General features: G+C 54.5%; 1 protein-coding gene across 1 annotated transcript in view; it reads right to left on the reverse strand.

The window, feature by feature from the left end:
* Positions 1 to 14,055, reverse strand: part of LOC117869534 (guanylate-binding protein 1-like) — a 65,142-nt gene that overhangs the window by 48,614 nt on the left and 2,473 nt on the right. The window contains exons 4-13 of the mRNA XM_034756450.1: positions 13,421 to 13,533; positions 11,659 to 11,846; positions 11,074 to 11,262; positions 10,057 to 10,142; positions 4,625 to 4,681; positions 4,299 to 4,506; positions 3,731 to 3,858; positions 2,446 to 2,555; positions 2,002 to 2,204; positions 370 to 603 (exon numbers count right to left, since the gene is read on the reverse strand). Of these exons, the coding sequence (XP_034612341.1) occupies positions 370 to 603; positions 2,002 to 2,204; positions 2,446 to 2,555; positions 3,731 to 3,858; positions 4,299 to 4,506; positions 4,625 to 4,681; positions 10,057 to 10,142; positions 11,074 to 11,262; positions 11,659 to 11,846; positions 13,421 to 13,533 (1,516 nt within the window). The remainder of the gene's footprint in view (positions 1 to 369; positions 604 to 2,001; positions 2,205 to 2,445; positions 2,556 to 3,730; positions 3,859 to 4,298; positions 4,507 to 4,624; positions 4,682 to 10,056; positions 10,143 to 11,073; positions 11,263 to 11,658; positions 11,847 to 13,420; positions 13,534 to 14,055) is intronic.

Here is a 14,055-nt window from a genome sequence, read left to right on the forward strand (position 1 = left end):
CAGCGCCAGGGGGCCCAGCGCGGCCGGAGGGGGGCAGGGTCAGCGCCAGGGGGCCCAGCGCGGCCGGAGGGGGGCAGGGGCAGACCCTGCTGCACATTCACCAAGCCTGGGATGCACCCCCGTCCCCAGCCCTCTCAGAACGTTCTCCATTCCCCGTCCCCTTCCCCCCGGTACGCACCTGGGACATGCTCTAATCCCCTTCCGGTGCTCCCATGATGAGTCCCCATCCCCATCTCCCTGGGACGTGCTCCAATCCGCATCGCCATCACACATCACAGCCCTATCCTCTCCCAAGGGCCGCGTCCCCATCATCTCCTGAGGGCCAAACCCCAACGCCCCGCTGAGGGCCGCGCCCTGATCCCCACTCACAGGTGCCCGTCACCACGTGGCCGCCGGGGAGGGTTTTGGTGCCCGCGTGCTGGTGGATGTAGCTGCAGAAGTGCTGCGCCGGCTCCAGGAAGTCGGGGCTCAGCGCTGCCTCGGGCAGCTCGTCCAGCCGGGCCAGGTCGCGGCGCGGGGCCGGGCGGTCGAACACGAAGCACTTGCGGGAGGGGAAGTACTGGCGCAAGTACTTCTTGGGCAGATCCAGCTTCTCGGGCTGGCCTGGGAGAGACCCCCAGGATCAGAGCCATGGGCCCAGCCAGCCTGGTACCCCCAAGCCTCTCCCCGCTGCCCCCATTAGACCCTCAGCCCCAGTCAACCTGGTACCCCCAGCACCCCCTGCTGCCCCCATCAGACTGACCTTCTGTACCACAAAGCAGCACCCTAGAACCCCCATATTCACACTGTCATATAATTAGGGTGTGTTTTGTACACAGTCTGCCTTGTGAGGGATCATTCTAAAAGTCTTGATCTCTTGAACATTAATACCCTGTTGGATTGGATGTGCCAGCATTGAATGGGGAGTTACGACGTTTGGCTACGCGTATGTTACTGAAATATGTTGTGAGGTTGGGAACACCCCACAACCAGCCTTTCAGGTGTAACAATGGAGCAGCCAGACGTGCCGACGGCCCATCGAAGGGAATCCACACTCCCAATGGCTGTCCCAGAGACTTCTCAGAGAGAGCACAGACATTGGAGACGGCTTGACCGACGGGCCTGCCTGATCCTCACGTCAAAAGATCTTTCCAGCAAGCTGGAAGAAACTATAAAAGAGGGTAAGTGACATCATGGCTTGGCCTCAAACCCCCACAGCCCAACGCCTGGAGGACCATCTGGAGGACAAAGACTTTGAACTGGGGAGGACAATCCCAGGCTGGAGGAGAGTCCCAGCCTGTGTATTGAGGATCTGTGACCGGCTTGTCCCATTTGTCAGGGTGAGATACTGCTTGAGTTAAATCCTGTTTAGTTTGTTGAACTCAGACTGCAATCAATTTTGATCTCTACACTTATTACTTATAATCACTTCAAATCTCTCTGTCTGCAGTTAATAAACCTGTTCTACCTTCTACCTAAAACAGTGCATTTGCTTGAAGTGCTTGGGGAATCTCAGCTCAGGTTACCAAGTCTACTGTATGTCCTCTCCACATCGAGGGAGGGGACGACGGGGTAATGAACTTACACTGGCCAGGCTTCTGACCAGGGCAGGACAGTACAGCTCTGGGATGCCAGGCTGGGGAACTGGGGGAATTGGCTGCAGCCTCTCGATCGGTGGTTCCTGAGTGGCCGGGAGAATTCATGTAACTCAGGTGGGGGTGGCTGTGGGTGCCTGTGGGAGTGAAGTGACTGCCAGGTTTGTGGCTTGGCAACAGCATCACAGTATCAGAGGGAGACTCCAGGTTGGTGGGACAGAGGGCTCAGTGGTCCCACAGTCCAGGTTGCATCCTGGGGACCCCCCCAACTCACAGACTCACGGACCCAGCCAGACTGGTATGCCCAGCCCCTCCAACTGCCCCCAGCAGACCCACGGGCCCATCTACCCTGGTATCTTGCACCCTCCCTGCCCCCCAGAGGAACCCCCCAGGCACAACCTGCCCGGTCCCCACCCATGGTTGGCACCTTCTCTGGGTTTCAAGGCGTTCTCCAGGTACTCGTCCTCGGTGATCTCCCGCCCGTCCAGCTCCAGCTGCAGCGCGAAATCCCGCACGGCCCACACGAAGGCCGGGAAGAACCGCACAAACTCAGCTGAATCCTCCCCCTCCTGCCGGCCGCCCCTGCCGGCCGCCTTCATCTTGATGCGCTCCGTCAGCTCCGTCACATAGCTGGGGGCCGGCTAAGGAACCAGAGACACGGTGCCCCCTGCAGGGGGTCCCTGAGCCCAGCACCCACAGTCCTCACCCCACTGCCCCTGAGAACCGCACCAAGCTGTGGCACTGGCTACTGGCACCCGCCCCAGACCCCTGTACCCATCAGGGTTCAACAGGTGCGACCCGATTATGAGGGGGCATCACAGCTGCCCCCACCTCCCGGACTCCTGGGTCCCTCCCAGCAGGGGCAGGATACTGCAACTTCTCCAGGGCGCACTGGTCGATGGTGCCCAGGCTGTTGTAGACCAGGGTGCTGCTGAGCAACACGGCCAGCGTGAAGATCCACGCGTCGTTCTTCACGTTGCCCTGTGCGGGGAGGAAAGGGAGAAATCGCAGGGCATCAGTGGCAGACCCCACTGCAGAGGGGCAGGGCAGGGTGAATATGGGGCAGGGGGCTGGAGCTCCCCCTGCAGGCACAGAGGGAAGCACACCCCTCAGACCCCACTGCAGAGGGGCAAGGTTTTGGGGCGTTATGAGCTTTTCTTAGTGTTTTGCATGAACACTGTGTGTGCCTCTGTTTCCCCATGTGCTGTGTGTGTAACGAGGAGGTGGGAGGGGTTTGTAATTGCAGGGGACCAGGTGTGACCTCGCCTAGCAGCCGGGACCCCGAACACCGGCCTGGAGATTGGGGACCCAGCGACTGGTGACCGGGGGGCCCAGCCCAGGTTGGGAGCAGCCAGTTCTGGCCAGTGGGGGGTCAATGGGCTGAGGAGAGAGGGGCCCAGGGACCTGACCAGCCAGGTCAAGCCAGGGGGGAACAAAGGACGGCAGAGGGGGCCCAGCAGCCTGTTCACCTGGGACTGAAGACTTAGGGCGGAGGAGGGGCGGGTGGGGGAGGGGATTTACGGGGCTGGGCTGGAAGGAGGGGGCGGGGTGGGGCTGGGCAGGGGACAAGGAGCAGCCGGACCCATGGCAGACAGACCCAGCTGGCCGGGGCTGAGACTGGCCAGGCCCGAGGGCCCTGAGAACTGCCTGGGCTGGGTCAAGACGCTCAATACATCTCCTGTGTGACGCTGGCAGAGTCCCTGCAGGCTGGAGGTCTGGGGGCGGGGGGGGAATTGCTCTCTCTGGGGGTGGGGGTCCCGCGGCCCAGATCGAGGGGACTCCCTGAGAGGGCCCATGGTAGAGACAGGCTGCTGAGGGCTCAGAGGTGCAGTCCCAGAGGTGCAGGGCTAAAGGGCCTGCCTGCAGAGAGAGCGTGGGATCCTTGCAGGGCGGGGGCTGTCACACTGAAGGGGGTTCCTCTAAGGGACCTGGGAGTATGTGACAGGGGGATATGGGCAGAGAGCTGGAGCTCCTCCTGCAGGTCGGGTGTGTGGGGAGGGGAGCGGGGATATTGGGCAGGGGAGATAAACCCATGCTGACCCCTGGACCACCCACCCCCAGACCCAGAGCCCCTCCCCTCCTCCAGGGGGTGCTTGGTCTCCCCAGGACTCGCTTAAAGTCTCCCTGGAGCTGAGACCTAGCGCCCCCCCAATCACCTTCTCCACGTCACCCAGCCCCTCGGTGTCCAGCAGCACCAGGGTGTGGCCGGCCCGGCAGGGGTGGGGCAGGCACCACATCCAGATGCCCTTGGTGTGCGACTGGATGGTGGAGCCCAGCGAGAACCCTGGGGAGAGAGGGGCGGAGCTGGGACAGACACCGAGCGAGAGAACCCAGGAGTCCTGCCTCCCAGCCCCTCACTTCCTGCTCTAACCCCTGCACCCACTCTCCTCCTAGAGCTGGGAGAGAACCCAGGATTCTGGCTCCCAACCAGCCCCTCCCGCTCTAACCACTTAGCCCCCACTCCTCACCTAGAGCCAGGAAAAAACCCAGGAGTCCTGGCTCCCACCCCCCTGCTCTGACAACTAGACCCCAATCCCGTCCCAGAGCTGGGGGCAGAGAGGGGCCAATGGGATTGATTGGCTGGTGCTCACCTATGACCTCTGTCAACCCTTCCCCACTACCCTGGATCACCCCACTGGCCATATAGCCTGGTTTTCCTCCCCCCTCCCTGCCCCCGGATCAGCCCCACAGCCCCATCCACCTCATATCCCCCCCAGCGCTCACCTCCCCGGTCCTTGCCGGCCAGTCGGTTCAGGAGGTAGGACTTGCCGGTGCGGTATAGCCCGGCGATGGCCACCACCACCACGGGCTGGCGGACGCTCTGGAGCAGGGCCAGGGCTCGCTGGTTCAGCTGCAGCTCCCCATCCGGGCTGTTCTCGATCAGGCACATCGGCTCCTCCATGGCGCCTGGCTGTGCCGTGCCGGGGGCAACCTGGGGGCAGCAGGGCGGAGTTAGGCTGGGAGCAGGGGGCACGGAGGGGGCTGTTTCCACTCCCCCCACCAAAGGCAGCCAGGAGGGGATTGGGGCTGGGCCGACAGGGGCCACTCACCTTGGCCAGGACCGGCAGGGCGGGTCGAGATGCCTGAAGCGGGACCACGCGCTCCATCTGTCCAGGAGAGACAACGGGGGGCAGATACATCAAGGAGAGCGAGAGAGTGCGGCCGGATCTGCCACCCGCCAAAGGGCTGACGCACCCCGTCACCTGCCACAGAGCCGCTCAGCGCCTTTCCCCTCTAGGGGGCACCAGCCCCGACGTACCCCAGGGCAGGGACGGGCTGGCTCAGGGGGGCGAGGAATGAGACACTGGGCCTTTCCCCTCTAGGGGGCGCCAGCCCCGATGTACCCCAGGGCAGGGACGGGCTGGCTCAGTGGGGCGAGGAATGGGACACTGGGCCTTTCCCCTCTAGGGGGCACCAGCCCCGATGTACCCCAGGGCAGGGACGGGCTGGCTCAGGGGGGCGGGGAATGGGACACGGGGCCTTTCCCCTCTAGGGGGCGCCAGCCCCGATGTACCCCAGGGTGGGGACGGGCTGGCTCAGGGGGGCGGGGAATGAGACACTGGGCCTTTCCCCTCTAGGGGGCGCCGGCCCCGATGCACCCCAGGGCGTGGACTGGCTGGCTCAGGGTGGTGGGGAATGGGACACGGGGCCCTGCCCACTAGGGGGCACCAGCTCCCACCTAGCTACAATGCTCCATGGCTATAAGTGGTTCCGTGTGTGACATGAGTTGCTGGGTCTCACTACCCTTCCCCCCCCAATCGGATACCCCACAGAGTAATCGCTGCCTTCCTGTTGGGAGCGGAAACCCCTCCATTAACTGGAGCCCATCCCACCCCCACCCATTGCATCGATCCCATCGGACCACCGGCCCCGCATGAGCCCCTCTGCATACCCCAGCACCTGGGTGGATAAAAGTCAATTATTTTTTTTTATTTAAATCAGGTTTTTTGAAAAAATGCTTTTTGAGGGAAAAAAAACTATCTAAAGATAGTTTTAATTAAGCTACATTATAGTTCAAAGATCTCTCATCATGGACTAGGGATTATCAATTCGAATTCTATAGTAGGAGACAATAGAGTCATGTCATGTTTTGTAAATGAGTTCCAATAGTTCATGGATTAGGGACCCAATCTTATGGGGTTCCAGGGGCTTCTGTATAGATTATTTAGTTAATCTTTCTACCTACCCAATGGGACTCAGTGCTCAGTCTAGAAGATACCATCAGAGATGCTTAGCTTTGCAGTTCTCAAACTGTGGATTTGTGTCTCCAGAGATAACATGCTAATTAACAGCTAAAATGTTTTTAAATAAATAAACAAATAATATAGAGAGGTGAGAAATAACAGACCTCAACCCCTTTGTCCCTCTGCAAATTTGTGTACACAGAGTCAACCCCTTACCTCTCTCTAAAAGTGCAAAGTTTCAAAAAGTTCAATGAACAGAAGATTGTGGGGGGCGCAATAGATCTGGACAAGGAGAAGAAGTCTGGAGATAAACGTGAGAAGGGAGGGACAGGCACCAGAAATGAAAGTTAAACTGTTTGAGCAGCATATTCCAGAAGTCTTGAGGTCCTTCTGAGTGTAGCCTTCATTGATTTGAGATCTACCATACCATTCTCTCACTAGACCGGAAAACCTATAATGGCAGCAGGCCGTAAAAGAGACCCAGTTTGGGAATATTTTAATGAAATTCCGCTACCTGTGGGTAAGACAGGCATGTGTGCAAAATGCAAACAGTGCAACAAAGAAATGCAAGGCCTGGTTGCCGGAATGAAACAACATCAGGAGAAGTGTTCCTTCTCAGGAGGAAGCTGCGTTGAAGATGATGAAAGGAACATGTCTGAACATGCAGGATCTTCAGGTTGGTAAACTTTCATTTCATACTTCTTTCTTAAGGACTGCCTGTCTTCCTTTTGGACTATGCTTGAATTCTCATGTTTGAGCAAAAAATATAGTTGCTACTCTATGGTACTATCATCTTAGATGCAGTTGTGATAAAAAATAAATAGCTGAAATAGCAGATCTTCCTTTTATAATGTCACCTTTAAAGTACTGCGTGTCGGTGAATGCAATGGGCGGTATGGTAATAATAATGAAATAACTGCATTGACTTATTTTGTTTAGGAGAATCCATCCTCAACATACAGGATTCGGAAGACTATCCACCTTCAAGTTCACCATCATTTTCTATAGTTTCAGAGTTATCTGCCAATGATAGTATCAGAGGGGTAGCCGTGTTAGTCTGAATCTGTAAAAAGCAACAGAGGGTCCTGTGGCACCTTTGAGACTAACAGAAGTATTGGGAGCATAAGCTTTCGTGGGTAAGAACCTCACTTCTTCAGATGCAAGTAATGGAAATCTCTAGAGGCAGGTATATATCAGTGTGGAGATAACGAGGTTAGTTCAATCAGGGAGGGTGAGGTGCTCTGCTAGCAGTTGAGGTGTGAACACCAAGGGAGGAGAAACTGTTTCTGTAGTTGGATAGCCATTCACAGTCTTTGTTTAATCCTGATCTGATGGTGTCAAATTTGCAAATGAACTGGAGCTCAGCAGTTTCTCTTTGGAGTCTGGTCCTGAAGTTTTTTTGCTGTAAGATGGCAACCTTTACATCTGCTATTGTGTGGCCAGGGAGGTTGAAGTGTTCTCCTACAGGTTTTTGTATATTGCCATTCCTGATATCTGACTTGTGTCCATTTATCCTCTTGCGTAGTGACTGTCCAGTTTGGCCAATGTACATAGCAGAGGGGCATTGCTGGCATATGATGGCATATATAACATTAGTGGACGTGCAGGTGAATGAGCCGGTGATGTTGTAGCTGATCTGGTTAGGTCCAGTGATGGTGTTGCTGGTGTAGATATGTTGATCTACAACCCATCCTGGACAATGATCCCTCACTTTCACAGACCTTGGGAGGCAGGCCAGTCCTCGCCCACAGACAACCTGCCAACCTTAAGCATATTCTCACCAGCAACCACGCACCGCACCATAACAACTCTAACTCAGGAACCAACCCATGCAACAAACCTCGATGCCAACTCTGCCCACATATCTACACCAGCAACACCATCACTGGACCTAACCAGATCAGCTACAACATCACCGGCTCATTCACCTGCACGTCCACTAATGTTATATATGCCATCATATGCCAGCAATGCCCCTCTGCTATGTACATTGGCCAAACTGGACAGTCACTACGCAAGAGGATAAATGGACACAAGTCAGATATCAGGAATGGCAATATACAAAAACCTGTAGGAGAACACTTCAACCTCCCTGGCCACACAATAGCAGATGTAAAGGTTGCCATCTTACAGCAAAAAAACTTCAGGACCAGACTCCAAAGAGAAACTGCTGAGCTCCAGTTCATTTGCAAATTTGACACCATCAGATCAGGATTAAACAAAGACTGTGAATGGCTATCCAACTACAGAAACAGTTTCTCCTCCCTTGGTGTTCACACCTCAACTGCTAGCAGAGCACCTCACCCTCCCTGATTGAACTAACCTCGTTATCTCCACACTGATATATACCTGCCTCTAGAGATTTCCATTACTTGCATCTGAAGAAGTGAGGTTCTTACCCACGAAAGCTTATGCTCCCAATACTTCTGTTAGTCTCAAAGGTGCCACAGGACCCTCTGTTGCTTTCTGCCAATGATAGTGTTTCAGTCACATTATGTGTGTCACATAGCCACAGTATATCACCTGTAGCAAAAAGAGAAAAAAAACCCTCCATCATCCAGAAACAACCATAGAGAAGTTTGTGATAAGAACCAGCAGATTACAAAAAGAGGTAATTGACGAAAAAATTGCCCGGTTTGTTTATGCAACACACTCTCCTTTCTGTATAACTGAGAATCCACACTTCATGAATATGGTTCATCATTAAGACCAGGATAGAATCCACCCAACAGAGCCGATGTCACAGGCAAATTGCTGGATAAAGTGTATGAAAGAGAAATTGAGCAGTGAGCAAAACGTCTAGAGGGTAAAATTGTTAACCTGAGTCTTGATGGGTGGAGCACTGTCCACAATGATCCTGTTGTATGTGCTTGTGTGACAACAGAAGACGGGAATGTCTTCCTTACAGAAACCATCGATACAGCAGGAAATGCACACACAGCAGAATACTGACAAGAAGTAGCAGTAAAACCTATAACAAAATGTGAAAAAAAATCCAATGTCTAGTACACTGCTTGGTCACAGACAATGCTGGAAATGTATCCAAGATGAGAAGAAATTTAGAAGAGTCCCAAGCTAATAACATACGGTTGCAGTGCTCATTTGATGCACCTCCTAGCCAAAGACCTCAGTGTTCCAGAAATAAAGGCTAATGTTGTTGAAATTGCAAAATACTCCCGTAACAATCACTTTGCAGCAGCTGCTCTGAAAAAAGTGGGAGGAACCAAGCTCACTCTCTCACAAGACGTGCGATGGAACTCAGTAGTGGACTGTTTTGAGCACTGTATCAAGAACTGGCCTAATCTGATGACCGTTTGTGAACAAAATTATGAAAAAACAGATGGCACTGTCACAGCCCACATTCTCAACATTGGGCTTCAGAGAAATGTTGAACACATGCTGAGTGTCCTGAAGCCTATTTCTGTGGTCTTGAACAAAATGCAGGGAAATCGCTGTTTTATTGCAGACGCTGTGGAAAATTTGGAAGGAACTGAGTGAGATCTTAAAAAGAGAACTACGCAATGACAGAGATAAATTAGAAGCATTAAAAAAACGAATGGGACAAGCACTATCTCCAGCTCATTTTCTTGCAAACATTCTCAATACTCGGTACCAGGGTCAAGCCTTAACTGCTGAAGAAGAGGAGTTGGCTATGACATGGCCATCCAGCAATCATCCCTCCATAATGCCAACTATAATAAACTGCAGAGCTAAGGGTGAACCATTCAAGAAATATATGTTTGCTGATGATGTTTTAAAGGAAGTCGCACCAGTGAACTGGTGGAAGTCACTTAAGCACTTGGATTCAGAGGCTGTTGAAGTGATAATCTCACTTTTAACAGCAGTAGCTTCTTCTGCTGGCGTAGAAAGAAAATAAAGCAATTTAAATGTCTGTCTGGTGATGTTCTCCTCTTAATACAGCATGGCAAGAAAATCCTCCAAATATTAATGATTAACCTGTTGAATTGGAGATAGTTCACCTCCCAATGACTTCATAAAGATCTGATTCAATTACCTTTGGTAAATGAAATAACCAATCATTCATTTTCTGATATAGCTGTAAAACTAAGCTGAAAAGTTTTCAAAATAAATCACTTTAAAAATATATAGTGTGTACCTTCTAAAAATGAAAGCTACATCTATCTCTGAGATGTGATTATGTATTAAGGTTATAACAACCAACAAGAATGCACTTTTATGTAGAAATCCATGATTAAATCAAGTCTTCCTGACTAGAGATTTAAATCAAATCCACCCTGTCCAGCGCCCAGCCCACTTTCCCCCAGACCCTCCCTCACCTGCAAGTCATTGCAGAGCTCACTCAAGAGAACGGGCTCGTCCCGGGATAGCAGGTCCACGACGCGCTCCAGGAAATCAGCCAGGACTGGAGAGAGAGGACAGAACAGGATTCGGTGGGCTGGGGGCTCCTGTCCAGTCACCCCCTCCCCCTCCGCCCTGGTCTGGCTCAGGTACTGAGGTTTGTGATGCTGCTGCAGGGTGGGCTAGGACTCCTGGGTTCCGACCCGGGCTCTGCGCTGGCCTGCTGGAGGCAAGTCATGGCCCTGCTTTGTGCCTCAGTTTCCCCTGCTGTACAAGGGGGACAATGGTGCTGACCCCTTGGAGATGGATGGCTGGGAAGCACTAGAGAAGAGCCTGGGATCGTCATCGTTACAGGCAGCTGAGTTCCTTGTTCCCAGCCATCGAGGCAGGTGATTTTCCAGCCCGAGGACGGGGCCAGAACTGGGCAACTGACGGGCTCTCGGGTCTTGGCAATTCCAAAAAAAGCAAATTGTTTCGGATCGAACGAAAGAATAAAACTGCTCAGAACTTCCAGCCATTGAAAAGCCCAAATCCTGACATTCCACCGACACCCCGAGAGCCCCAGTCTTCGGGGGCAATTTTTCGGTTTAAATAAAATAGGAAATCTCAAAATGGAAAGTTGTCTTAAAACTAAAAAAACAGACTTCTGCCACTTTGAGAAGTTTGGGTTTTTTTCCCCCTACACCAAAAACATGGAGAAAGCAAAGGGAATTCAGGGGAAATGTCTCTGCTGCCAAATCTGTATTTTTCACCAAAACATTTTGCCCAGCAATACCCAGGTGCCTGAGTTTTTACTTAGTATTATCACTGCTATTTATTAGGTGTATTACGGTAGTGCCCAGGCCAGGCCCAGGACCCCATTGCGCTAGGTGCCATATGTTATGATTGCTATTTATTAGTTGTATTATGGTAGCTCCCAGGCCCATGCCCTCATTGCACTAGGCGCTGTACAGACACCCCACAGGCTGCCCACCCACCCCCAGCCAGACACTTACACGCCCCATCAACCAGTCTGTTCCCCACCATGGTCTTCGGGCTCCGGCTCAAGGCGTAGTCCTTAAAACGCCCCATCTGCTCCTGGAACCGCTCGCCGTGCCCTCCATCCGCTCGGGGGGAGCAGAACTGGAACAGCTTCTGGCAGGGGAATAACCTCTCTATGCAGTTGGACGGGGAGTCCTCCGAATCTGCGAGAGAAAGGGGGGGTGGCGGGTGAACCCTGGGATCACACCGGGACGCTGAGGGCAGAGATGTGGCTGTTCTGGGGCAGGGCACAAAGGCTGTTGATACAAAGATCCCTCCTCACCCAACACGGAGATGTGGCCGCTCTGGGGCAGGGCACGGAGGCTGTTGATACAAAGATCCCTCCTCACCCAACACGGAGATGTGGCCGCTCTGGGGCAGGGCACGGAGGTTGTTTCACACCAGTGCTCGTTTAGGACAGGAAGTGAAGCAGGCTCCTGTACCCCTCTGAGACGGCAGGGGTGAGTTGGGGAGGCAGGATGGAACCTGAGCTGGGCTGGGGACCAGCCCGGACGCCGGGGTTCCTCTCCCCTGGGGGAAGGGCCCCGATGGCCATGCACCTTGCGGGGAGCTGAGAGCCGAGTCCAGCTCGTGGGCCGTGGCTTCCAGCACCTCGTCCAGGCAGGGGTCGGGCGACACGTCCCGCAGGCACCACACAAAGTCGGGCAGCACACTGCTCAGGAGGAAACTATTCTCCCAGGAGCACTCGTCCCGCACTCGCACTACCCGGGGCAGATCCCTCACGTACCTGCAGGGGGCGCCGTGAAGGAAAAGAGTGGGCCGAGCGACGGGAACCGAACTAGGCGGGGTGGAGGTGGGGGGCAAATGGGACATGGGGCCTTTTCCCTGTGGGTCGCCAGTTCCCATCCGGCCCCAGGGCAAGGAACTGGCTAGCTCAGGGGGGAGGGTATGGGCAGGGCCGGCTCCAGGGTTTTTGCCGCCCCAAGCAGCCCAAAAAAAAAAAAAGGCCGCAATCGCAGTCTGCGGCACTTCAGCGGCAATTCGGTAGGAGGTCCTTCGCTCCGAGCAGGAGTGAGGGACCGTCCGCCGAATTGCCTCCGAATAGCTGGACATGCCGCCCCTCTCCGGAGTGGCCGCCCCAAGCACCTGCTTGCTAAGCTGGTGCCTGGAGCCGGCCCTGGGTATGGGGCTCAGGGCCTTTACCCTCCAGGGGCATCAGTCCCAACCCAGCTGCAGGGCAGGGACTGGCTGGCTCAGGGGGGTAGGGAATGGGAGAGGGGGACTTTTCCCTCTAGGGGGCGCCGGCCCTGACCCAGCCCCAAGGTGGGGGGACCAGCTGGCACAGAGGAGCAGAGAATGGGACATGAGGCCATCATACAATGATGGGGTCTAAATTAGCTGTTACCACTCAAGAAAGAGATCTTGCAGTCATTGTGGATAGTTCTCTGAAAACATCCACTCAATGGGCAGCAGCCGTCAAAAAACTGAACAGAATGTTGGGAATCATCAAGAAAGGGATAAATAATAAGACAGAAAATATCCTATTGCCTCTATATAAATCCATGGTACGCCCACACCTCGAATACTGTGTGCAGATGTGGTCGCATCAAAAAAGATATATTGGAGTTGGAAAAGGTTCAGAAAAGGGCAAAAAAATGATTAGGGGTCTGGAACGGCTTCCGTATGAGGAGAGATTAATAAGACTGGGACTTTTCAGCTTGGAAAAGAGGAGACTAAGGGGGGATATGATAGAGGTCTATAAAATCATGAGTGGTGTGGAGAAAGTAAATAAGGAAGTGTTATTTACTCCTTCCCATAACACAAGAACAAGGGGCCACCAAATGAAATGAATAGACAGCAGGTTTAAAACAAACACAAGAAAGTATTTCTTCACACAATGCACTGTCAACCTCTGGAACTCCTTGCCAGAAGGTATTGTGAAGGCCAATACTATAACGGGGTTCAAACGGGAGCTAGATAAATTCATGGAGGATAGGTCCATCAATGGCTATTAGCCAGGACGGGCAAGGATGGTGTCCGTAGCCTCTGTTTGCCAGGAGCTGGGAATGGGCAACAGGAGATGGATCACTTGCTGATTCCCTGTTCTGTTCATTCCCTCGGGGGCATCTGGCATTGGCCACTGTTGGCAGACAAGATACTGGGCTAGATGGACCCTTGGTCTGACCCAGTATGGCCGTTCTTATGTTCTCCTATAGGGGGCGCCGACTCTCATCTGACCTCAGGGTGGGGGGACCAGCTGGCACAGAGGGGCAGGGAATGGGACATGAGGCCTTTCCCCGTCAGGGGCGCCGGCCCCGATCCGGCCCCAGAGCAGGGTGGGGGCCGTGCTGGGAAGGATACGTCAGGCGGTCGAGCTGCCTCTGGGGGTCGCCCTCACTCCTGGTGTTATAGACAAAGACGCTGCTGAGCAGCACGTTCAGGAGGAAGAGTCGGGAGAGCTTCGTCTCATCGCCCTGCAACGGCAGCGAGAGGCACATGAGCAGCGGGTCTAAGCACGGCACCCCACTGCCCTCCCAGAGCCGGAGAGAACCCCGGAGTCCTGGCTGCCAGCCCCCCGCACCCCCTGCAACCACAGCACCCCACTGTCCTCCCAGAGCCAGGAGAGAATCCCGGAGTCCTGGCTGCCAGCTCCCCTCCCCCACAACCACAGCACCCCACTGCCCTCCCAGAGCCGGAGAGAACCCCGGAGTCCTGGCTGCCAGCTCCCCCCACCCCGCAACCACAGCACCCCACTGTCCTCCCAGAGCCAGGAGAGAACCCAGGAGTCCTGGCTGCCAGCTCCCTCCTCTAACGACTACACCCCACTGCCCTCCCAGAGCCGGGAGAGAACCCCGGAGTCCTGGCTGCCAGCCCCCTGCCCCCCTGCAACCACAGCAACCCACTGCCCTCCCAGAGCCGGGAGAGAACCCCGGAGTCCTGGCTGCCAGCCCCCTGCCCCCCTGCAACCACAGCAACCCACTGCCCTCCCAGAGCCG

Source organism: Trachemys scripta, chromosome 24 (assembly GCF_013100865.1).
Source record: "Trachemys scripta elegans isolate TJP31775 chromosome 24, CAS_Tse_1.0, whole genome shotgun sequence".
Lineage (NCBI taxonomy): Eukaryota > Metazoa > Chordata > Testudines > Emydidae > Trachemys > Trachemys scripta.